The sequence below is a fragment of the Vipera ursinii genome (assembly GCF_947247035.1).
Source record: "Vipera ursinii genome assembly, chromosome: 3".
NCBI lineage: Eukaryota > Metazoa > Chordata > Lepidosauria > Squamata > Viperidae > Vipera > Vipera ursinii.
In genome coordinates, this window is record NC_139516.1 from 4,984,932 (window position 1) to 5,009,326 (window position 24,395).

The 24,395-nt window shown below is 45.6% G+C and overlaps 1 protein-coding gene across 7 annotated transcripts in view; it reads right to left on the minus strand.

Moving 5' to 3' along the window:
• The window catches only part of UCKL1 (uridine-cytidine kinase 1 like 1), a 58,076-nt gene extending 47,463 nt beyond the window's left edge, over positions 1–10,613 (minus strand). For 6 of the 7 annotated variants that reach the window (XR_014492266.1, XR_014492267.1, XM_083360881.1 and 3 more), the window contains exon 1: positions 10,509–10,613. Coding sequence is in view for 4 of the 7 variants with exons in the window: in XM_083360881.1 (XP_083217007.1) it covers positions 10,509–10,588 (80 nt within the window). In the remaining 3 variants the exon portion in view is untranslated. The remainder of the gene's footprint in view (positions 1–10,508) is intronic. The other variant, XM_083360880.1, reaches the window with a different exon arrangement.
• Between the last annotated feature and the right edge of the window lie 13,782 nt (positions 10,614–24,395).

The following is a 24,395-nucleotide window of genomic DNA, read 5'->3' on the forward strand; positions in this document are numbered from 1 at the left end:
GTATCTCCGGAAAGGAGTTTTACACGCCTTCCTTTCTCGTGGGGGTGCAAATTTGTAGCCCACCGAGGGACAGTCAAAGGGATCCGATGTTGTCTCACCGAGAAGGACGGGGGGGGGGAGAAAAGGGGAGTCACAGAGCAGCAACTGAGGACTGGATCAACCAGCGTGCCTAAGAGGATAGCTTTAACCTAGAGATTAGATTCGTTGGCTGGTATATTAATAGCAGTGGCTTTTCAAAGAGAACAGCAGCCACGCAGATCGGCCTGGAGTCCCTTATGGTATAGAGAGGCACCCCCCCAAAAAAAACAAAACAAACCCCCCCAAGGATAGAGACAACGGTGTGGCTGCTTCGGGCATTTAGACCAGATCTTAGGGCCGGATGGAGGGATGCGGAGAGGGAAGGGATGGCCAACAGACTGTGCAATTCGGTCGATGTTCTCGTAGACCAGTATTTGCAAGTCTCTCGTGGAAGAGAATGAGTTCTGCTAGAGATATGGGGGATGAGCCGGCGATGTTGCACAGTCGGCCAGATGTTTAGACTGGATTAGGCATTTTTTTGTCCACCTCCCGGAGTCCTTCCCAAAGACCTGGGGGTCGGCAGATGTGGATGTTGGATGGTGTTAAGAGCTATCGTTGCAGAATGTCAGCTGTTCCCCGTCAAGCTGCCTTGTGCAATGGACTGATGGTGATTTTTGTCAATGTCGAAGTAAGACCAGGATCTTCCTTTTTTTTTTCCCCCACCACTAAACTGCATCTTGCTGGATAGGGCTTCATGTCCAAATCAGATCTTCCGGTTTTAACAATTCCGCCCGCTTGGCCTTGTCTGCAAATTGGATGGGCCATTTATTCTGACTGCTAGATTGGTAGCCAGGGTTGGCTGTGGTGCTCCAGATGGTCTGGGATTGCCCCCAAATGCCTGCCATTATTGGAGCTATCTTTGCTTTCTTTTTGTACAGTTGTTCTACCTCTATTTGCAGGTCTTTGTAGTGTGTGAGTTTCCTCCGGTTGTTTCTCTGCTCCTCGGCCGTCTCCAGGTGCTGCCACGTCCACGGTTCAAACTGTTTTTTCTCTTTCTGATTGACAACTGTTATGCTTGTCATGTCGCAGGGGCCCGCCTGTTTCAACTCTAAGATCTTCCGGCGCGATCTTAAAACCTACCTTTTTGAACAAGCTGGCCTGGCCTGATGGGATGGGGTTGGGTTTTATAAATTGATCTTAACTTTTTAATCTGTATTAATTTATTACGGGCATTGCTGTTTAATTACTTTTAATTTTCGTATCTTGTTTTTTATTATGTATTGCCCTGTTCACCGCCCTGAGTCCTTCGGGAGAAGGGCGGTATACAAATTAAATAAATAAATAAATAAATAAATAAATAAATAAATCCCAGAGGAATTTAGCTTCTTCGTTTTTCTGTGACTTTCTCTATTTGTCGTTGCTTGCAGGCAAATGGTATTTCTTGCAGATCTACCCACGCACCCTTGTCGCCACTGTGTCATGCCGTTGCTTGCGGTCACTGTTATTATTTTATGAGTTACTCAAGTTAGCCCTTCAGTACTGGAAAAGCCAGGAAGGAAGAAGGGCATCCATCTCTACAATTGCTAAATGACCCCCTTCCCTGGAAATTTTTTGGGGGGAGGAAATAAGAGACAGGGTTATAGTCTGTGCCAGTGTTTTGTTTCGTTTTTCCCAAACTTGGCAATTTAAAGATGTGTGGCCTTCAAGCAAAGGCAACAAGATGGGAGCACAGCTTGAAGAAAAGAGAGGCTGCTAAAATCTTTTGGGATTCTGGTTTGAGCCAAGCGGTAAAAATATGTCTTTTAGGACTCACCTTTGCCTTCTAAGCAGTGGAAGGATTAAACTGCCCCCTAGTGGCAGATACCGACAGTCCCTGATACGGTATACCAGAAGAGTTAGACTAAGTTGAGATAGTAAGTTCATTTAGCGACCGTTCAGAGTTACAACGGCACTGAATAAAAATGGACTTAACGACCTTTTTTTCACACTTACGACTGTTGCAGCCTCCCCAGGGTCACGTGATCAGGATTCAGACCTTTGGCAACTTGACTCGTTATTGATGACGGTCGCAGTGTCCCCGGGGGTCATGCCATCCCCTTTTACGACCTTCTTACCGGGGGCGGGGGGGCAGATTCACTTAACCGTGTTGCTAGCTTAAGAACTGCAGTGATTCGCTTAACAAGTGTTAAGCAAGAAAGGTTGCAAAAGGGGGCGAAATTCACTTAGCGACTGTCTCGCTTAGCAACAGAAATGTTGGGCTCGGTTGTGGTCGTAAGTCGAGGACTTCCCGTAATGGTATGTGAGAAAAGACCTAGAGGGATGGGGCAAAGAGAGGCAGAGAAGAGAGGGCACAGGAGAAGGACGGTGTAAAAGAAACAGTTGGATTTTTCAGGATTCTTCCAAGATTCTGCGAATCCAGCCTTACAATAAAGTACAGGTAATCCTTGGCTTGCAACCATTCGTTTAGCGACCGTTTAAAGCAGGGCCCTCCAAACCTGGCCGCTTTAAGACTTGTGGACTTCAACTCCCAGAATTCTTCAGCCAATTCTTACAACCACGGCAACAGCGACACAGTCACACGACCCAAATTGGAAACTGGCGTGGATTTACAGCAATCCCAGCATCCCAGGGTTACACGATCCCCCTTTGCAACTTTCCCAGCCAACTTACAACAAGCTAAGTCAAGGGTCTTCAAACTTGGCCCTTTTATGATTTGTGGACTTCAACTCCCAGAATTCCTCAGCCAGGCATGCTAGCTGAGGAATTCTGGGAGTTGAAGTCCACAAGTCATAAAAGGGCCAAGTTTGAAGACCCCTGAGCTAAGTCAACGGGGGCAGCTGGATTGGCTTAGCGACCACGTGAGTCACTCAACCGAGCGATTCACTTAACAATGGCATGGGTCCGGGTTATTTACGGGAGCACCTCTTGCCGGCGTTAACTTCCCATCGTCCCGTGCGCTCCCACAGAGAGGGCCTCCTCAGGGTGCCGTCGGTCAGGGAATGTCGACTGGCAGCTCCCAGGGGGAGAGCATTCTCTGTGGGCGCACCTGCTCTCTGGAATCAGCTCCCTGTTGAGCTCCGGATGGCTCCTGACCTTCGCTCGTTTCGCCGCGACCTGAAGACTTGGCTATTTGAACTTGCCGGCCTGGACTGAGGGATTGGGATTTTAGATCTTAAATTTAAAAAAAATATATATTAAATTTTAGAATGTGTTTATTGTTTAGGGCTATTTGATTTAATCTCATTTTAATTTTTATACATTATGTGTTATTTATAGTGTTTTAATTGCCCTGTACACCGCCCCGAGTCCCTTCAGAGAGAGGCGGTATATAAATCCAAATAAATAAATAAATAAATAAATAATAAATAAATAAATAAATAAATAAATAAATAAACTGTGGCAGAAGAGGCCGTAAAAATCAGGCACAACTCCCTTAAGAGCCTTGGTGGAGCAGTGGGCTAATGCCTCCTTAAGTAACACCAGCTGCCTGCAATTAGTGCAGGTTCGAGTCCCACCAGGCTCAAGGTTGACTCAGCCTTCCATCCTTCCGAGGTAGGTAAAATGAGGACCCAGATTGTTGGGGGCAATTAAGCTGACTTTGTAATAATGCCGCTTGGGGGGTGTATGAAAGCCCTAACAAGCAGGCATATACATAGAATGAAGGCTACTGCTAAGCTTGTAAGCCGCCCTGAGTCTTCGGAGAAGGGCGGGATATAAATGGAATTAAAATAAAATAAAAATAAATAAAAATTGCTTGGCTTAACAGCAGAAATTCTGCTTCCGTGTCGGCGTCCGCTGAGGAATCTCCCACAGAATTAGTTCAGCTGGTTGGGTTTTCTGTCCGGGCTAGCTGGAAAGGCTGGCCTCTGCCCTATTTTACATTAATTTGGTGCCAAGATGTTTATTTTTGTTCAGCAGGAGACAACAAATTTAATTTAATTTCAATCAGAATAGAGCCGGAAGGGACCTTGGAGGTCTTCTAGTCCAACCCCCTGCTCAATCAGGAGACTCTATAAACTAATCAAGGAGAGAAGCAACCTAGAACTAAGGAGAAACTTCCTGACAGAACAATCAACCAGTGGAACAGCCTGCCTCCAGAAGCTGGGAATGCTCCAACGCTGGAAGTTTTTAAGAAGAGACTGGACAGCCATTTGTCTGAAATGGCCTAGGGCAGTGACGAAGAACCTTTTAGAGACCGAGTGCCCAAACTGCAACCCAAAACCTACTTATGTATCATCGGGTGTCGGGTGGGCATGGCCCATCGGGTGGGTGTGGCTGGGTGGTAACGGCAGACTGGGTGGGACTAAAAAGTTCAATCAATTCCAACTTTGTGAGTTCTTTTTTTTCCCCCGCAAGAAGTTGAAATTGATTGATTGATTGAACTTTTTTTTTTTTTTGCACACGGTGGCGGAGGCCTAAAGCGAAAAGGTTTTATAAAACCCAGCTGAAGGCCTAGGGCTGGTGGGATGGCGCGCGTGCCCACAGAGAGGGGTCTGCGGGCCACCAGTGGCACATGTGCCATAGGTTCACCACCAACATTATTATTATTACAAAACTTTTATTCATAAAATGTGAAACTCAGTCAACTGAACACTCAAACTGACTGGCACTAACGGTTGACACGGGTTGCTGCGAGCATCCTAGGTATCAACCAGGTATCTCCTTAAAATGTAAGATGTTCCGAGTAGCGCAGTTTTGTTGTAGCTTTGCTGGAGTTATTTCAGGAAGCTGCAATTTCTTGATGTGTTTTGCAAAGTTTTTGGACATAGTTCCCAATGCCCCGATGACAATGGGTATCACTGTTACGTGTTTCATCCATAATCGCGCAGTTTCGATGGCCAGGTCACGGTATTTTGTAATTTTTTCCAGTTCTTTTTCTTCGACTCTGGCATGATGATGATGATATTATTATTATTATTATTATTATTATTATTATTATTATTATTATTATTATTATTATTATTATTATTATTATTATTTCAGACAGGTGGCTGTCCAGTCTTTTCTTAGAAACCTCCAGCAATCCAGGAGGACAAGATTCAGCAGTCCATCTGCATTTAAAAGAAAAAAGTCCGCTTTTTCGAAGACAGCAAAATCCACATTCTGGACAGAGAGGCCCACTATTTTGAGGCCATCTAGGTCAAAATTGAACAGCCCTCTCTCAACAGAGGGGGGAGGGATACCATATCATCCATCTCCAGTCTACAACAAAGTCCTTTCAGCAGTTCCAAGAAGGCTCCACACCCATTTGCACCACTCAGGTGGCCCTGAGGACACAGATAGACCTCCAAGGGGCCTCAACGACTCTCTAAAAAGATGCAAATTAAGTTTAAGTTTATTGAATTTATATACCGCCCTTTCCCCCCCCCGTAGGACTCAGAGCGGTTGACAAAGTATTTTAAAACGTCAATACAATATAAAAGTTAAAAACAGTTAAAAATAATTAAATTTGATCCCTGAAAAATATAAAACCCCAATTAAAAACTCTCAGCCTGGGCCGGAAAGCTCGAAGAGCCAGGTCTTCAGGTCCCGTCGGAATGACCGAAGGTCGGGGGGCAGTCCTAAGCTCCACGGGCAGCTGGTTCCAAAGGGCAGGCGCACCCACTGAAAAGGCCCTCCCCCTGGGTGTTATCCGCCTGTTGACCAGCTGTCTGCAAGGAGTATAAATCCTTCCATTCCCCACCGTCCAGCCAGAGCTGAAGAAGCTTCTTGGATGAGAAGCGAAACGTCTTCAAAGAAAAATAAGGAAGTCCAGTTGCCTCGTGAAAAAAGCACCTTGGGACAACCAGGACCTGGATGACTGAGAATCTCCAGAGACCTCCAGTGTTGGAGCACCCACAATGTTGTGATTCAGGGTCAACCTGTGGGTTCGGCAGTTGGGTCGGATGACTCAGATGAGGGGGAGGAGGGGGGTGTTGAAGAACTTGCTGATGATGGCTTTGAGGCTCCGCAGAGCCCCCAGCCAGGCCCCTCCCACCTGGTGGAGACCCAGCTGTGTGAGCCTGACAGCGTGGATGAAGATGACCCACAGCTGGCCCTGTTCAAGGACGCCCGACGCAGGAGGCAGTCAAGTAGGAGTAAACAGAGGAAGGCAATGGGGCTTCACGGAAGGAGGGAGAGAGAAGCCATGCCCTGAACTCTTTATAAAGGACTTGTGTGGGGAGGGCTGGTTTGCTGAAAGCAACCGCTCAGATAGTGTTTCAAAGCTCCGGTATCTTGGTTCGTGTCTTGTTTGTTTTTGTAATAAATTTGGCAGACGTATTCCAGCCTCTTGCCGTCTGTAAAGGGGTTGCCTTTTCTGCAAGGCCGGTAGCAGGCTGGTACAGAACACACAACTTCTGGAGGGAAGAAGTTCCACCGTTTCATTGTCCTCACTGTTAGGAATCTTCTCTTTCATTCCAGGTTGCTTCTACCCTTGATTAGTTTCCCTCCATTGTTTGGAAACCAGTCAAGGAGAGAAGCAACCTGGAATTAAGGAGACGCTTCCTAACAGCGAGGACAATTAACCGGCGGAAATATTTTAATATTTTTATAAACATTTATAAATATTTGCGCCAAAGCTGTCTCATGGATGACTCCGGACACAAATTGCAGAAGACCATCAACTTTTATAACCACCAAAGCTAAGTGGAAGCATCTGACACTCTGGGAGGCTCTTTCACAAACCAGCAATCCTCACTTTACGACCGGTTACTCACCGATAGTTCTAAGTTACGAAGAACCTCCCCCGGCGTACTTATGATTGGATTCCGAAGTTTGATGGCAACCCCACGGTCACCTGAGCACATTTTGGGTGCTGGGTAACTGGCCCCATGTTTTGCAGGGTCCTGCAGTCACGTGACAGCATTTTGGGAAGTTTTTGTCAAAAATCAGCATTTACCATTTCAGCAAAAACGGCCCAATTTAATGTCCACTTAATGTCCGTGACGTTTGCTTTACGGCCACAGTGTTTGCTTATCGACCGCCACAAAAAAAAGGTTGGAAAATCGGATTGGTCATGTAAGATAGCCCATTTTATGACAATCAGTCACAGCGTTGAGGACTGCACCTTTATGCACGGATTCATGTTGCTCAGGCCAGGAAAGTCAGAACACTTTCCTTTCACTAGCTAGAATGTTTTTATTATTATTATTATTATTATTATTATTATTATTATTATTATTATTATTATTATTATTATCATCATCATCATCATCATCATCATCATCATCATCATCATCATCATTTTCTTTCTTCTTCCAATAAATTCTCCCTCAGAAAATTGCATCACTCCTCCCATCCAGTCAAAACTTTAAAGAAAGGCCAACCATTGATTGTAAGATAAGCAGGACTTGTATATAAGACTGAAGTTGTGATAATTACACATTGATCACGAAGCAAGATGAGATGAACTATTATAAAATGTCACATAGCATGGAGCTCTTGAGGCATATAGCTTTAATTATAAATCTGATATTCTGGATTCCCTCCCTCTGGCAAAACTGGAGGGACTAGAACTTCTTATCTCCTGGTGATTGGCCCAAAGTCACCCAGCCGGCTTTCATGCCTAAGGTGGGACTAGAACTCACAGTCTCCTGGTGATTGGCCCAAAGTCACCCAGCCGGCTTTCATGCCTAAGGTGGGACTAGAACTCACAGTCTCCTGGTGATTGGCCCAAAGTCACCCAGCTGGCTTTCATGCCTAAGGCGGGACTAGAACTCATAGTCTCCTGGTGACTGGCCTAAAGTCTCCCAGCCAGCTTTCATGCCTAAGGTGGGACTAGAACTCACAGTCTCCTGGTGATTGGCCCATAGTCACCCAGCCAGCTTTCATGCCTAAGTCGGGACTAGAACTCACAGTCTCCTGGTGATTGGCCCAAAGTTACCCAGCCAGCTTTCATGCCTAAGTCGGGACTAGAACTCACAGTCTCCTGGTGATTGGCCCAAAGTCACCCAGCCGGCTTTCATGCCTAAGACGGGACTAGAACTCACCATCTCCTGGTGATTGGCCCAAAGTCACCCAGCCGGCTTTCATGCCTAAGGTGGGACTAGAACTCACAGTCTCCTGGTGATTGGCCCAAAGTCACCCAGCCGGCTTTCATGCCTAAGGCGGGACTAGAACTCACAGTCTCCTGGGGATTGGCCTAAAGTCACCCAGCCAGCTTTCATGCCTAAGGCGGGACTAGAACTCACAGTCTCCTGGGGATTGGCCCAAAGTCACCCAGCCAGCTTTCATGCCTAAGGCGGGACTAGAACTCACAGTCTCCTGGGGATTGGCCTAAAGTCACCCAGCCAGCTTTCATGCCTAAGGTGGGACTAGAACTCACAGTATCCTGGTGATTGGCCCAAAGTCTCCCAGCCAGCTTTCACGCCTAAGGCGGGACTCGAACCCACAATCTCCTGCTTTCCAGCCTGGTGCCTTAACCAGAAAAGCAAACTGGCTCCCAATTACCAATTCACATAAAACAATGGGCAAAGTTCAATAACTTTTCACTTTGACTTTGCATGTCGCCCAAAGACCGCTTGGTGGGTTGACGGATCTCTGTGTTGTGAAAACTCAAAAAAAATGAGTTAATTCAATGTTCGGCTGAGCCACGTGAAAGGCAGTTAAGTTATTCCAGTTTCAAGTTTAGGACTGCAATTCCACGCTTCTGTTGTGCTTGGAGGGAAGAGTTTCACTCAAAACCACAACTTCACACTTTTTTTTCCTTTCCGGAAATGTACAGGTAGTTCTCGACTTACAACCACAATGGAGCTGCAGTTAATAAGCTAGTAACCTTGGTTGTTAAGTGAATCTGGCTTCCCCATTGACTTTGCTTGTCAGAAGGTCGTAACAGTTGATCACATGACCCCAGGACACTGCAACCGTCGTTAAGTACCTGCCAGTTGCCAAACCTCTGAATTTGGATCACGTGATCCCTGGGGACGCTGCAACGGTCGTGTCAAAAACTGGCCATAAGTCCCTTTTTTCAGTTCAAACGGTCACTAAACAAATGGTTGTAAGTTGAGGACCCCCTGTAAATTAATCTAATCGCTAAATCTAATACAGAAAATGAATGAACGAATGAATGGGGTACAACGATTGTGTGAAAACCGGTCCCGTCAATCTTTCAGTGCCTTTGTCATTTTGAATGGTCACTAAACGAACAGTCGTAAGTCAAGGAGTACTCGTAAATTAATCTCATAACCGATAATTGAATGAATGAATGAAAGGGTATGCAACAGGAATAATCCCCAAAAAGGAGAACTCCCCATCTCCCAGTTCTCTCTGGACCTTTGTACCCCAAACCCCAGAACTGACCCAAGGGTCAACATGCCAAACCTCTGTGCATTAACTCTCTTATTCCTCTATTGCCGCACACGTTGTTAAAAACAAACGAACAAACAAAAAAAAAGCCACACCAGCTGCATCAGCCACCAAACCACAATTTCACTGCCCCACCCCCGGCGATGATGGCTAGGGCGTTTCTGGGGGCGGGGGGGGGGGGCGGTAAGAGATAAAGGAGGAAAAACCCAGAACAGAACAGAATAACGGAATGGGTAGGGAGCTTGGAGGTCGTCTAGTCCAACCCCCTGCCCAGCCCATTCCAGACAAAGGGGCTGTCCGATCTCTCCTTAAAAACCTCCCCCAACTGTTGGGAGCCCCACCACTTCCAAAGACGTAGTAGCCTTTCCACTGATTCATTGCCGTCGCCCTCGTGGGAAATTTCTCCCTGGGTTGCTTTTCTCTGCCATCAGTTTCCATCCCGACCCTGCCTTGTATGTATGTGTGTATGTATGTGTATATGTATATCTATCTATATATATCTATATCTATATATATATCTATATCTATATATCTATATATCTATCTATCTATATACTTATCTATATCTATATCTATATCTATATATCTATATCTATATCTATATATCTATATATATATCTATATATCTATCTATATATCTTTATATCTATATCTATATCTATATCTATATCTATATCTATATCTATCTATATCTATATCTATATCTATCTATATCTATATATCTATCTATATCTATATCTATCTATCTATCATCTATCTATCATCTATCTATCTATCATCTATATCTATCTATCTATCTATCTATCTATCTATCTATCTATCTATCTATCTATCTATCTATCTATCTATCTATCTATCTATCTATCTATCTATCTATCTATATCTATCTATCTATCTATCTATCCCCTGAGATAGAGCCTCCACCTCCAGGGGCGGTCTACCTGCAATCTTCCTCAGCCCCCCAGGGGAAGGAGGGAAGAAGGCGGCTTTCGCATTTTTTTTAAAAAGAGGGATCTGGCCGGGAGCTGCACCGGGGGCGCCTCCGCCGCGCCCCGGAGGAAGGAAGGCAAAGCAAGCAACAGGCGTCCCGGAGCGCCGCGCCCGTCCCGTAAAAGGAGAGCATCTCGCACCCAGACCCGGAGGAGGAAGCCCCTCGGCGCTTTCCCCCACCCGGCCGCCCCACCAGCCCGGCGGAAGCCTCCGACCTGCCGTCCCCTCGGTCGCCTCTGCCCGCCCGCTCGGTCACTCCTTGCTCGGCAGCGGCGGCGGCCAGAGCTGCAGCCATAGTCGCTCCGATCAGCTGTTGAGAGCCAGCCCAGCGAGGGAGGGCGGAGCCGCGTTCCCGCCCCGCGGCTTTCTGGGAGTTGTAGTTCTCCCGGGCAGAGAGAAGCCCTTCGGGCCCAGGCGGAGAGGAGCCTCGGAGGACTACGCGGCCCAGGGAGCTTCGCGGCGCCCTGGCCTGACGGGAGTTGTAGTCTCGCCGCCCAGCTGGGAAGGCGAGTTCGTGCCAAGGAAAGGAAAGCGAAAGGGAGGGAGGGGCGGGAAAAAAAAAAGATTATCGCTTAACGACCGTGGCTCCCTTTTTGCAGGACTGCGACCTTCAGGAAAGCAAATCCAGGTGGTCCTCGGCCTACGACTGTTTGTTTGTTTGTACACCGCCCTGAGTCCTTCGGGAGAAGGGCGGTGTAGAAATTAAATTATTATTATTATTATTATTATTATTATTATTATTATTATTATTATTATTATTATTATTATTATTATTATTATTATTATTATTATTATCATTATCATTATTATTATTATTATTATTATTATTATTATTATTATTATTATTATTATTATTTGTCACCGTTCGAAGTTACAACGGCACTGAAAAAGGGGCTTCTGACCGTTTTTCACACTTATGACCGTTCCAGCATCCCCGTGGGGATGGGATCGAAATCCGGATGCTTGGCAACTGATTCGTATCTATGACAGTTGCAGCGGGTTTACGCGATCCCCTTTTTTTTTTTGCAACCTGCTGCCAAGCAAAGTCAGTGGGGGAGCCAGATTCGCTTAACGACGGTGTGACCGACTTAATAACTGCAACGATTCACTTAACAAGCGGGGCAAAAAAATAAAAAGGCCGCGAAATGGGGCAAAACTCACTTCACCGATGTCTCGCTCAGCAATGTAAATTTTGGGCTGGGTTGTGGTCGTAAGTCAAGGACTATTTGGAAGGGGGGGGGTAAAAAAAAGGCGAAAGAGAGAATATATCAGCCAAAAGGGGTGAGATTTTGCAATTTGGCCCGATTGTGAATTTTTCGGGGTGTTCTGATGTTGGGGTGTGTTTTCTTCCAGCTACAATGGAAATCTTGCAAATTTGCAAAGCTTCGACTTCTTGCTTTCAAGCGTTTCTGTTGGACTTGATGGGGGAAGTAGGGATGTTTGTGCGGGTTCTGTACCGCAATCGCGGCGCCGTGTGGGCAACATGAAAATAACCAGTTAAAATCAATAAACCTCCCGGAATTTGGACCAGTTGAAATTTTACTTTCAGCCAAGTCACCCACTAACCTCCCATTTAACCATGTTTCTATGGCTGATTTCCAATAGCTCAGCAAATTTCAAGGATGGGAGACCACTAGGAAATCCCAGGGATGTCGGCTAAATTGGCACATTGAGGGGAAAAACCATCCCAGAAAAAGGCATTGTTAAGCCATTTGGGCATGAGCCCTGTTTCATCTCACAAAGCTTTTCCTTTTAAAACGGTCATTTTCACCTAAGTTTCAATTATCTTGGCCAGAAAGAGGCAAATAGGAGGAAGGAAAAAGGACTCTCAACAGGATTTAATTAATGTATTTATGTTCTTTTATTCTTTTTTATAAATAACTCAAACCAGAAAGCATACCTAATACTCTTTCCTCCTTCTGGTTTCCCAACAACAACAATCCAGCGAGGTGGGTTGGGCTGAGAGAGACTGGCTCAAAATCACTCAGCTGGCTTTCATGCCTAGGGTGCAACTAGAACTCACTGTCTCCTGGTGATTGGCTCAAATTCACCCAGCTGTTTTTCAGCAGGACTAGAACTCATTGGTGATTGGCCCAAAGGCACCCAGCCAACTTTCCTATCTAGGGCAGGACTAGAACTCACTGTCTCCTGGTGATTGGCCCAAAGTCACCCAGCCAGCTTTCATGCCTAAGGCGGGACTAGAACTCACCATCTCCTGGTGATTGGCCCAAAGTCACCCAGCCGGTTTTCATGCCTAAGGCGGGACTAGAACTCACCGTCTCCTGGTGATTGGCCCAAAGGCACCCAGCCAGCTTTCCTGTCTAGGGCAGGACTAGAACTCACTGTCTCCTGGTGATTGGCCCAAAGTCACCCAGCCGGCTTTCATGCCTAAGGCGGGACTAGAACTCACCGTCTCCTGGTGATTGGCCCAAAGTCACCCAGCCGGCTTTCATGCCTAAGGTGAGACTAGAACTCTCAGTCTCCCGGTGATTGGTCCAAAGTCACTCAGCCAGCTTTCATGCCTAAGGCGGGACTAGAACTCACTGTCTCCTGGTTATTGGCCCAAAGGCACCCAGCCAGCTTTCCTGTCTAGGGCAGGACTAGAACTCACTGTCTCGTGGTGATTGGCCCAAAGGCACCCAGCCAGCTTTCCTGTCTAGGGCAGGACTAGAACTCTCAGTCTCCCAGTGATTGGTCCAAAGTCACCCAACCAGTTATCATACCTAGGGCAGGACTAGAACTCACCGTCTCCTGGTGATTGGCCTCAAGTCACCCAACCAGCTTTCACGCCTAGGGCAGGACTAGAAGTCCCAATGTCGTTGATTCTCTGGATCTCTGCTGTATCGTTTCCTTCCCCTTTCATTCACAGGATTAAAGGATCCAGGAAACCCCAAACCAGAGACTTAAATCTCTCTGTACCTGTGTGACTACAGCCTGTCACCCTTCAGCTGAGCCAATGAAGCCTGAGAATCAACTCCCAGAGAAGCAAAACAAAAGAGATTTCCTAATCTTGATTGCAGAAAACAAGAAAGTTTCCCCCCTCCCCGCCAACATGCCAGTTTCCAAGCTGGCACCCCTGGCACCAACTGGCAGGGCAAAGCTGAACAGATGGTAGAATTTGCCCCTGTCAATGACGAGTGTTTCACGCAAGCTGCAGAGCTGAAGACTGCCTGCTTGTTGGCACATGTCTCTCTGGCACGCCGGGCAGATGTCCAAGGGAGCCATTAATAGCATCGGGGTCACTAAGGGCTTTTTAAAGAGAGCTGCCCCCAAATTAAGGGGTGGGGGGGTTGCAAGATCTATTAAAGTAAGGGGGAATCTTCACTTTGCATTCTTCTTACTCGAGTCATTCTGGTGGCCTTTTTCAAGGGGTTTGGGCGTAGAACAGGGCTTGTGGACTTCACCTCCCAGCTGGGGAATTCTGGGAGTTGACGTCCACAAGTCTTAAAGTTGCCAAGCTTGGAGACCCCTGGCGTAGCAAATAAACAGAGAATTGTCGGAGAAGCTGGTGACTGAAAGGGTCTTTTTAAACTGTTGGACGTTTTTAAGAAGAGACTGGACAGCCATTTGTCTGAAATGGTATAGGGCAGACATGTCAAACCTGTGACGTCACCTGACGTATCGGAGCTTTTTTTCGCCATTGCCGGCAAATGGGGTGGGTGTGGTTTCCCGGTGATGCATCGGGCCTCTGGGCCGGCAGTTTGACACCCCTGGTATAGGGTTTCCTGCCTGAGCAGGGGGTTGGACTAATTATTATTATTGTTGTTGTTGTTGTTTACATTGAAAACCCATTGCATAGAGCAGGGGTAGGCAACCTTGGCTCTTTTATGACTCGTGGACTTCAACTCCCAGAATTCCTGAGCCAACATGGCTCAGCTTGGAAACCACTGCCTTTGCCCTCAGCATGGCTGGCTCAGGAATTCTGGGAGTTGAAGTCCATGAGTCATAAAAGAGCCAAGGTTGCCTAGCTCTGATCTAGGCCATTTCAGTGTATTAGTTAAGCATTACCTCAGGGATAGGTAACCTTGGCTCTTTTATGACTCGTGGACTTCAACTCCCAGAATTCCTGAGCCAACATGGCTCAGCTTGGAAACCTCTGCCTTTCCCCTCAGCATGGCTGGCTCAGGAATTCTGGGAGTTGAAGTCCATGAGTCATAAAAGAGCCAAGGTTGCCTAGCCCTGATCTAGGCCATTTCAGTGTATTAGTTAAGCATTACCTCAGGGATAGGTAACCTTGGCTCTTTTATGACTCGTGGACTTCAACTCCCAGAATTCCTGAGCCAACATGGCTCAGCTTGGAAACCTCTGCCTTTCCCCTCAGCATAGCTGGCTCAGGAATTCTGGGAGTTGAAGTCCATGAGTCATAAAAAAGCCAAGGTTGCCTACCCCTGGCATAGAGGTCCAGTGACATAGCAGTTCCATAAGGACAGCTATAGGCCAGTGGCAAATCAATCAGCCCTGGTCCCAATCTCTTATACCCTTTCCTATCCTAAAACTGCAAACAAATGTTCAGCATTCTCACACTTTCTGCTGAACGTAACTTTCCACATATACCCCTATCCATCAGCTACTTTCAGTTCCAATCCTTATGTTCTAAATATACTTGAAACCAGGGCTTTTTTTCTAATAGAATGCCCAGAACGGAGTTCCGGCACCTTTTTTGGATGGAACCTTGTAGGGTAGGCAAGGCGGGTTGTATGACATGTGTGAGTTCCGGCACCTTTTTCTTTTCTTTTTTTTTTTTTTACAAAAAAAGCACTGCTTGAAACAAGCAAGCTTAGCAAAATCCTATTAAAAGTAAAGTGCAAACTGGAAAACGAAGCCTAGCGCAGACTTTGGTGCGATACTTTTTCTTTCTTTCTTTCTTTTTAATAAATGTTTTATTGATATTCTGGTTTTACATTGAAGTATTTGAAAAAGCAACGTGGCGGCTGAGTTAATTGATAATACAGTGACATACAGGTATCTTGAATATTTCCTCTCTTTTCCCCTTAATATTAACTCTCTCTAAAAATGACATTCTTACATTTATCAATAATTTTTGGCTTATACATATTCTTGTTATTTTAACATTCAGTCTTTATAGACAATCAATGTCCTAATTAGTTTTCCCCAATTTTTAGTTTCCCATCAATATTTAACTTTAACATTTAATATATATATACTTTCCAAGTTTTAAGCAACCGAAGTTCCCTTTATCACAATTCAGCACAAAGGCTAATAGTCACAATACACATGGTTCAATATTTTTTCCATGAGGCCTGATTTAGTTCAGCTGGGCCTAAACCTTGCATAGAAGAACAACAGCCAATATTTTCCATTTTCCATACTTTGAATGGTCACTAAATAAGTTGAGACTACCTGCGTTAGCTTGTAGAAAAGCTGCATTACATCAGTGCCACCTAGTGGCCCGAAGAGAATTATGAACGATAATAAAATAGCGTCTTAATTTCTTGCCGTGTGCAAAACAATATTCCCAATCCATTCCTATGCACCCCCGGACTGATTCTGTATTGCTTGCTCCCATGGATTGAGAGATATGAAATTGCAACTAAAATCATAGCATTAATGGCTATCCTTCACTTTGAACTTACAACGGCACTGAATATATATATATATATATATATGTGTCTGTGTGTGTGTCTGTGTGTGTGTCTGTGTGTGTGTGTGTAAACTTTTTGGCTTGCTAACAAAGAATAAAGGGAGAGAGATATGATCATTTCAAACTTATTTGTTCTCATCAGTCAGCCATACCCTTCTGAGATTCGAACCTGGGCCGACTGCGTCTTAAGCAGTTGTTTTAACCCCTAGGCTTAAGACGCAGTCGGCCCAGGTTTGAATCTCAGAAGGGTATGGCTGACTGATGAGAACAAATAAGTTTGAAATGATCATATCTGTCTCCCTTTATTCTTTGTTAGCAAGCCAAAAAATTTACACAAATATGAGCTGCCACTGCTGTGGCTACTGCCTGTAGATGGCCTTGGGGTAGGCCAGGGGTCGGCAACCTGAAAAAGCAAAAGAGCCACTGGGAACCGGTTCCATCACAGATACAAAAAAAGGGGGAGCCGCGCGCGTGCATCCACGCATGCGCATGTGCACAAAACAATGTTTTGCGCATGCGCACGCGTGGATACACGCGCGCGGTTCCACTTTTTTTTATGTGGACGCACCTGCATGCCAGCGGTAACAGGTCTCCGTGGTGACGGGCGCTGGGTTGCGGCGCTGCCTTCAGCCCGGACGTCGCCGGAGCCACCCCTGGGACCTCCAAACTGCCGCCCGACCTGCGCCCGAACACCAGCAGGTCTCGACACGGGTGTTCGGGCGGAGGTGCGCACGCAGCTCCACCCGAACAGCGGTTTGGAGAACTGCTGTTGCCGGTGGACGCACCTGCACGCCAGCGGCAACGGGTCTCCGTGGTGACGGCCGCTGGGTTGCGGTGCCGCCTTCAGCCCGGGCGTCGCCAGAGCCACCCCCGGGACCTCCAAACTGCCGCCCGAACACCAGCAGGTCTCAACACGGGTGTTCGGGCGGAGCTGCGCGCACACCTCTCCAAACCTTTGGAGAGGTGCGCGCGCAGCTCCGCCCGAACAGCGGTTTGGAGACCTGCTGTTGCCGGTGGATGCACCTGCACGCCAGCGGCAACGGGTCTTCGTGGTGACGGGCGCTGGGTTGTGGCGCCACCTTCAGCCCGGGCGTCGCCGGAGCCACCCCCTGGACCTCCAAACTGCCGCCCGAACACCAGCAGGTCTTGACACGGGTGTTCGGGCGGAGCTGCGCGCGCACCTCTCCAAACTTTTGGAGAGGTGCGCGCACAGCTCCGCCCAAACAGCGGTTTCCAAATGGGTGTTCGGGCGGAGGTGCGAGAGAGGTGCGCGCGCAGCTCTCCAAACCTTTGGAGTGGTGCGCGCGCACCTCCTCCCGTTCGGAGAGGTGCGCGTGCACCGGGCGACTGGGAGCCGCAGGAGACGGGTCAAAGAGCCGCATGTGGCTCCGGAGCCGCGGGTTGCCGACCCATGGGCTAGGCTAAAACAGGAAATAAGATTTGTCCCGTGTGTGTCTTGGTGACGTTTTGACGGCTTCGTGCGAAGACACCAGCCTGAAGATGACAAGTGGGACGTCATCGAAACGTCGCCAAGACACTCTCAATCTTACATGGGAAAAGGCCCGAATACGCCAAGACCTACATATATATAGGTTCTCCCAGAAGAACGAAGCTGAAGCCACCAGCCTGAGGATGACTGATGAGATGGTCATTAAACAAACCCAGTGTCAGCATCCAGCTCACGAATCCAAAGAAAACTCCAGGTCGATTCTGTTTCTGAAAATCTTACAGTTTATTAAATCCACTGTATAGTTATGTTGAAGTAAAACTAACTCTGAGGTTCCAACCCCAATTCATAGACTTAAACTCCCAACGTTTTACGTAATTCCTATCGACAAGTTCACTTTGTTATGGGAACCGTCTGCTTCAAATCCACACCTATTCTGCTGTCCTTGACAAGGTTTCAGGCTCTCATGGTCTTCAGCTGAATCGAAGCAGTTTCGTTTCTCCATCTAACTCACTTGAAAGTAACGCCTCCCCCTCCTTAATCTAAAGACAAGTTGAAACGCAGCGGCACGTAGCTGCCAAAGTTTCATCCTTGACACCAGAGCTGAACAGTTCTCAATGGAAATTTTAGGGTCTGCTTTTTTTGATTAACTTGTCCGTTTTTGCGCTGAATTCATTTTGTGACTGTTATGATGACACTGAAAAAGTGACATATGAACGTTTTTCACTTAACAACTGTTGCGCCATCCCCATGTCCACATGATCAAATTTCAGACGCTTGGCCACTGACCCATATTTATGATGGCTGCATTGTCCCAAGGTCATGTGATCCCCTTTTGCAGCTGTCATGGTTCCGATGAATGAGACAAATCAATGTCAATGCTGCAAACATTGACAGTGACCTTCTGACAGAGATTCAGATATTACAACTGTGTTATTAACAGCTGCAGTCATTCATTTAACAACTGTGGCAAGGTAAGTCATAAAATGGGCCAAAACTCACTTAGCAATTGTCTTGCTTAGCAATCCGGCCTGGTCTGATGGGTTTGGGGTATTTTAATTGTAATTTTAATTAATTTTCACTGCAATTGGGCTACTCTATTTAATTCTTATCTTAACTTTTGTATATTGTATTTTTTATTGCATTTTATTGCCCTGAACCTTCGGGAGAAGGGCGGTATAGAAATAAAATAAATAAATAAATAAAATAAACAAAGCTTGGCCTGAACTGCAGTCGTAAGTTGAGGACTACCTGTAATTCATTTGAATAGGGAGTTAGATAATTTCCACATACCTTTCTTGCCGCAATTGTTTAAATGAATCATTGCAGTGGTTAAGTTAGTAACACAGTTGTTAACTGGATCTGTAGACTTCCCTGTACATTTTGCTTGCCAGAAATTACAAAAGGGGATCACGTGATCCCAGGATGCTGTGACGGTCATAAATATGAGTCATTTGGCAAGTGTCTGGATTTTGGTCACATGACCATGGGGATAGCACAACAATCATTAAGTGTGACAAATGGTCATAAGCCCCTTTTTCCATTGCTGCTGTAACTTTGAATGGTCACTCAATGAACGGTTGTAAGTCGAGGACTATGTGCATATAGCTACGTGGTTAAGATTCTTTGAAAAAGGCCACAGGGTTTACCACCACAAGGATCCTTGCCAGAGAGACTTGTAAGCCTCACCCACTTCAAAAGAATTTAATCCTCTTGTATTTGCTTGTTGTAATCCATTTCCTTAGGGGTAGTCGAGTTTTGTGTAAACACATCCCTGAGCAGACACATTTACACTGTGGGTGTGAATATTACTGTGGTTGTTTGTTTGTTTTTTTTTAAAAAAAACTGCCCCCCCCCCCGACCTTCGTTCATTTCGCCGAGACCTAAAAACCTGGCTCTTTGAGCTATCTGGTCTGGACTGAGGGGTTTAATGTTTTTAAATTGTGATTTTAATTTTTTTGCGGCTAGACTTAATTTAATTTAATTTTAATTTTATATTGTATTGTTTTTAAATTTTGCCTTGTAAACCGCCCTGAGTCGCTTGCCGGTTGAGCTCCGGATGGCCCCCGACCTTCGCTCCTTCCGACGTGATTTAAAAACCTATCTATTTGAACAATCCGGCCTGGTCTGATGGGTTTGGGTTTTGGATTTGGTTTTAACATAGTTTTAATTGTTTGTATTATATTGGGCATAATTATTTAAACTTTTTTAACTTTTGTATTTATATATCGATATTTATCGCCCTGTACCACCGCCCTGAGTCCTTCGGGAGAAGGGCGGTATAAACATTTAATAAATAAATAAGTAATAAATAAGTATATAAACCGAATAAATAAATAAAATAAATAAAAAAAACTTGCCTCACATTGCGAAATACAATCATTCACTGATCTATTAGAAATGAATTTACGATGGATCCGGCACTTGTGACTAAGAAAAGCAAACACTTTCCCACGTTTTTAAACATGCCAGAACGTCAAGACGGACAAATCCGTGTGATTGTTAAGTACTTTTAGGGGGGGAAAAAGGGGGATTATTTTCATGCGTCTGTAACTTGGTGGGGAGACTGGCTGCGATTTCTTGGTATTTACAGCAGAAAGAGAGAGATTTGGATAAATGTCTATGGGGAGATTCTCAGCCATCCAGTCGTGGCTGTCCCAAAGGGGCTTTTTTCAAAACTGGACTTTTTTTTTTCCATTGAAGACGTTTCGCTTCTCCTCCGAGAAGCTTCTTCAGCTCTGACAAGATGGCAGAGGATGGAAGGATTTACCGTATTTTTCGGACCATAAGACGCACCGGACCATAAGACGCACCCAGTTTTTAGAGCAGGAAAACAAGGAAAAAAAATTCTTTCTCCTTCTCTCTCTCTCCCTCTCTCTTTCTCTCCCTCCCTCTCCCATTGTCCCTTCCTTCCTTCCTTCCTTCCTTCCTTCCTTCCTTCCTTCCTTCCTTCCTTCCTTCCTTCCTTCCCTCCCTCTTTGTCCTTCCCTCTCTGCATTAGAGCAGTACCCACGGAGGCGGCCCTGCAGCCCGGCTTTCTCTTGCAGAAAGCAAGCTGAAACGGAGTGAGGCAGATTGCCAGAAATGCGAATCGGCCGATCTCACGCTCCTGCAAACTCCCTCACTTGGTTTCAGCTTCCCTTGCTACAAGAGAAAGCAAGCTGAAACGGAGTGAGGGAGATTGCCAGAAATGCGAATCGGCCGATCTCGCGCTCCTGCAAACTCCCTCGCTCGGTTTCAGCTTCCCTTGCTACAAGAGAAAGCAAGCTGAAACGGAGTGAGGAGATTGCCAGAAATGTGAATCGGCCAATCTCGCGCTCCTGCAAACTCCCTCGCTCGGTTTCAGCTTCCCTTGCTACAAGAGAAAGCAAGCTGAAACGGAGTGAGGAGATTGCCAGAAATGTGAATCGGCCGATCTCGCGCTCCTGCAAACTCCCTCGCTCGGTTTCAGCTTCCCTTGCTACAAGAGAAAGCAAGCTGAAACGGAGTGAGGGAGATTGCCAGAAATGCGAATCGGCCGATCTCGCGCTCCTGCAAACTCCCTTGCTCGGTTTCAGCTTCCCTTGCTACAAGAGAAAGCAAGCTGAAACGGAGTGAGGAGATTGCCAGAAATGCGAATCGGCCGATCTCGCGCTCCTGCAAACTCCCTCGCTCGGTTTCAGCTTCCCTTGCTACAAGAGAAAGCAGGCTGAAATGAGGCAGATTGCCAGCCGATTCGCATTCCTGGCAATCTCCCTCACTCCGTTTCAGCCTGCTTTCTCTTGTAGCAAGGGAAGCTGAAACTGAGCAAGGGAGTGCAGGAACGTGAGATCGGTGTTTCTCAGCACGTGCCAATTCGTGCTCCACTTGCAGAGGTTGGGGCTGGCCATACGGATCACCTTCGGACCATGAGACGCACCCTCGTTTCCCCCCCACTTTTGGGGGAAAAAATGTGTCTTATGGTCCGAAAAATATGGTATATTCCTTGTAGTCATCTGGTCGTTTGTACTCTTTCTGAGAATCGTTGAGGCCGCTTGGAGGTTTCAGCAGTTTTAAGAAGGATCCACACCCTTTTTGCACTACTCATCTAACCCCAAGGGCACAGATAAACCTCCAAGCGGCCTCAGCCATACAGGTAGTCCTCGACTTACAACATTTCATTGAAGGACTGTATGAAGTTACAGTGGCACCGAAAAAAGTGACTGATGACTTTCACAGCTAACGACCGTTGCTGCATCCCCATGGTCACGTGATCAAAATTCAGATGCTTGCCATAATTATGATGGTGGCAGTGTTCTGGGGTCGCGTAGTCCCCTTCTGACAAGCTACGTCCACGGGGAAGGCAGATTCACTTAGCAACCGTGTTACTCACTTAACAACCGCAGCGATTCGCTTAGCAACTGTGGAAAGAAAAGCCGTAAAATGGGGCAAGACTCCCTTAGCAAAAGCAACATAAATTCTAGGCACAGTTGTGGTCATAAGTGTGAGGACTACCTGTGTTTTAAAAAGCAACTCTCCCGATTCTTTTGATTCGTACAAGTTGTTCTCGACTTATGGCCACAGCTCTGGGATCCGAATTCCCATTACTAAGCAAAGTGAATGGTAGCCCATTTTGCAACCTTTCTTGCCACCGTCATTAAGTGAATCACTCCAGTTAAGTGAGTCCGGCTACTCCCCTTGACTTTGCTTGTTGGAGGCAGGCTGGAAATCGCCGCAAACAGCCATTACATGAGTCCAGGATACTGCAACCATTGTAAATACATGCCAGGTGCCAAGCACCCGAATTTTGATCACAGGACCATGGGGAATGCTGTGACGGTCATAAGTGCGAGGACTGGTTGTAAGTCCCTTTTTGAGTGCTGTTGTAACTTCTAACCGTTGCTCAACGGATGGTCGTAAGCCAAGGCCTAATGGTATGCATTTGGGATAAATAACACGGGACTGATAGGTAGGGAATCGTGGCACTAAATCGCCTTATTTATTTTATTTGATAAGTCACGATCAAACAGACAGTAGAGTGTCTGATTTGTGCTTGAAGGGCAGAAGTGCTTTGAACGTATCGAGAGCGGGATTAAAAAGCAGAAGTTATTTTTCCGTCCCTGTTTTCCCAGAAAAGACACTCAGGCCAAAGTACAAAAAAAAGTCAATAAACATTTATTTGATACAGCTGTGGTTTTTCTTTTTTAATACATACAGTACATAGATTTGTCCCATCAAGGGCTTCAGTGGTGCTGATATTAATATTTATTTATTTATTACAGTACTCTAGTGGAGATTTCCCCCCCCCCAATGATTACCAAAAAAAAAAAAAGACAGATCATCACAAATCAGGAGTTTATAAGATAGTTTACATTTAAAACGTTTTTTTTGCTTTTTCCCCTCTCTCTCTCCTTTTTTTGCAAATAAACACTTCTTAATATATATTTATATTTATATATTTATTTATTTATATGATTACAAGTGATAAGATTGAAAACCCTTTTTTTAATATAAATTTTTTCCAAAATACACTTAAATGCGTTAATGTTGGCATCGGGGAGGAAAGAAAGAGATGACTGGAGATACTCTGGAATCAATATCCCACCAAAAGGAGGGAGGGAGGGAGATATTGATGAATAAAGAGGAAGGAAAGAGGAAATAACGAGGAAGGAAGGAAGGAAGTGAAACATTGAGGAAAGAAGGAAGGAAGGAAAATATTGATAATAAAGAGGAAGGAAAAAGGAAAGAACAACGAGGAAGGAAGGAAGTAAAACATTGAGGAAGGAAGGAAGGAAGGAAGGAAAATATTGATAATAAAGAGGAAGGAAAGAACAACGAGGAAGGAAGGAAGTAAAACATTGAGGAAAGAAGGAAGGAAGGAAGGAAAATATTGATAATAAAGAGGAAGGAAAGAGGAAAGAACAACGAGGAAAGAAGGAAGTAAAACATTGAGGAAAGAAGGAAGGAAGGAAGGAAAATATTGAGGAAGAAAGAGGAAGGAAAGAGGAAAGAACAACGAGGAAGGAAGGAAGTAAAACATTGAGGAAAGAAGGAAGGAAGGAAGGAAAATATTGATAATAAAGAGGAAGGAAAGAGGAAAGAACAACGAGGAAGGAAGTAAGTAAAACATTGAGGAAAGAAGGAAGGAAGGAAAATATTGAGGAAGAAAGAGGAAGGAAAGAGGAAAGAACAACGAGGAAGGAAGGAAGTAAAACATTGAGGAAAGAAGGAAGGAAGGAAGGAAAATATTGATAATAAAGAGGAAGGAAAGAGGAAAGAACAACGAGGAAGGAAGTAAGTAAAACATTGAGGAAAGAAGGAAGGAAGGAAGGAAAATATTGATAATAAAGAGGAAGGAAAGAAAAAAGAACGAGGAAGGAAGTAAAACACTGAGGAAAGAAGGAAGGAAGGAAGGAAAATATTGATGAATAAAGAGGAAGGAAAGAGGAAAGAACAATGAGGAAGGAAGGAAGTAAAACATTGAGGAAAGAAGGAAGGAAGGAAGGAAAATATTGATGAATAAAGAGGAAGGAAAGAGGAAAGAACAATGAGGAAGGAAGAAAGTAAAACATTGAGGAAAGAAGGAAGGAAGGAAGGAAAATATTGAGGAAGAAGAAGGAAAGAGGAAAGAACGAAGAAGGAAGGAAGTAAAACATTGAGGAAAGAAGGAAGGAAAATATTGATAATAAAGAGGAAGGAAAGAGGAAAGAACAATGAGGAAGGAAGGAAGTAAAACATTGAGGAAAGAAGGAAGGAAGGAGGGTATTGAGGAAGAAAGAGGAAGGAAAGAGGAAAGAACGAGGAAGGAAGGAAGTAAACCACTGTGGAAAGAAGGAAGGAAGGGAGGGAGGGAGGAAGGAGGAGGAAGGAAATAAGGAAGGCGGGAGAGAAGGAGAGAGGGAGGGTGGGAGGAAGATTTTGATGGGAAAGGAAGGGAAAGGAAGAGAAGGGGGAGAGGAAGGGAGGGAGGGAGGAAAGAAGGAATAAGGAAGGGAGGAAAGGAAGAAGATTTTGGTGAGGGGGAAGGGAAGGAAAGGGAAATGAGGGAGGAGAGAAAGGGAGGGGAGGGAGGGAGGAAGCAAGGACGATCTTGAT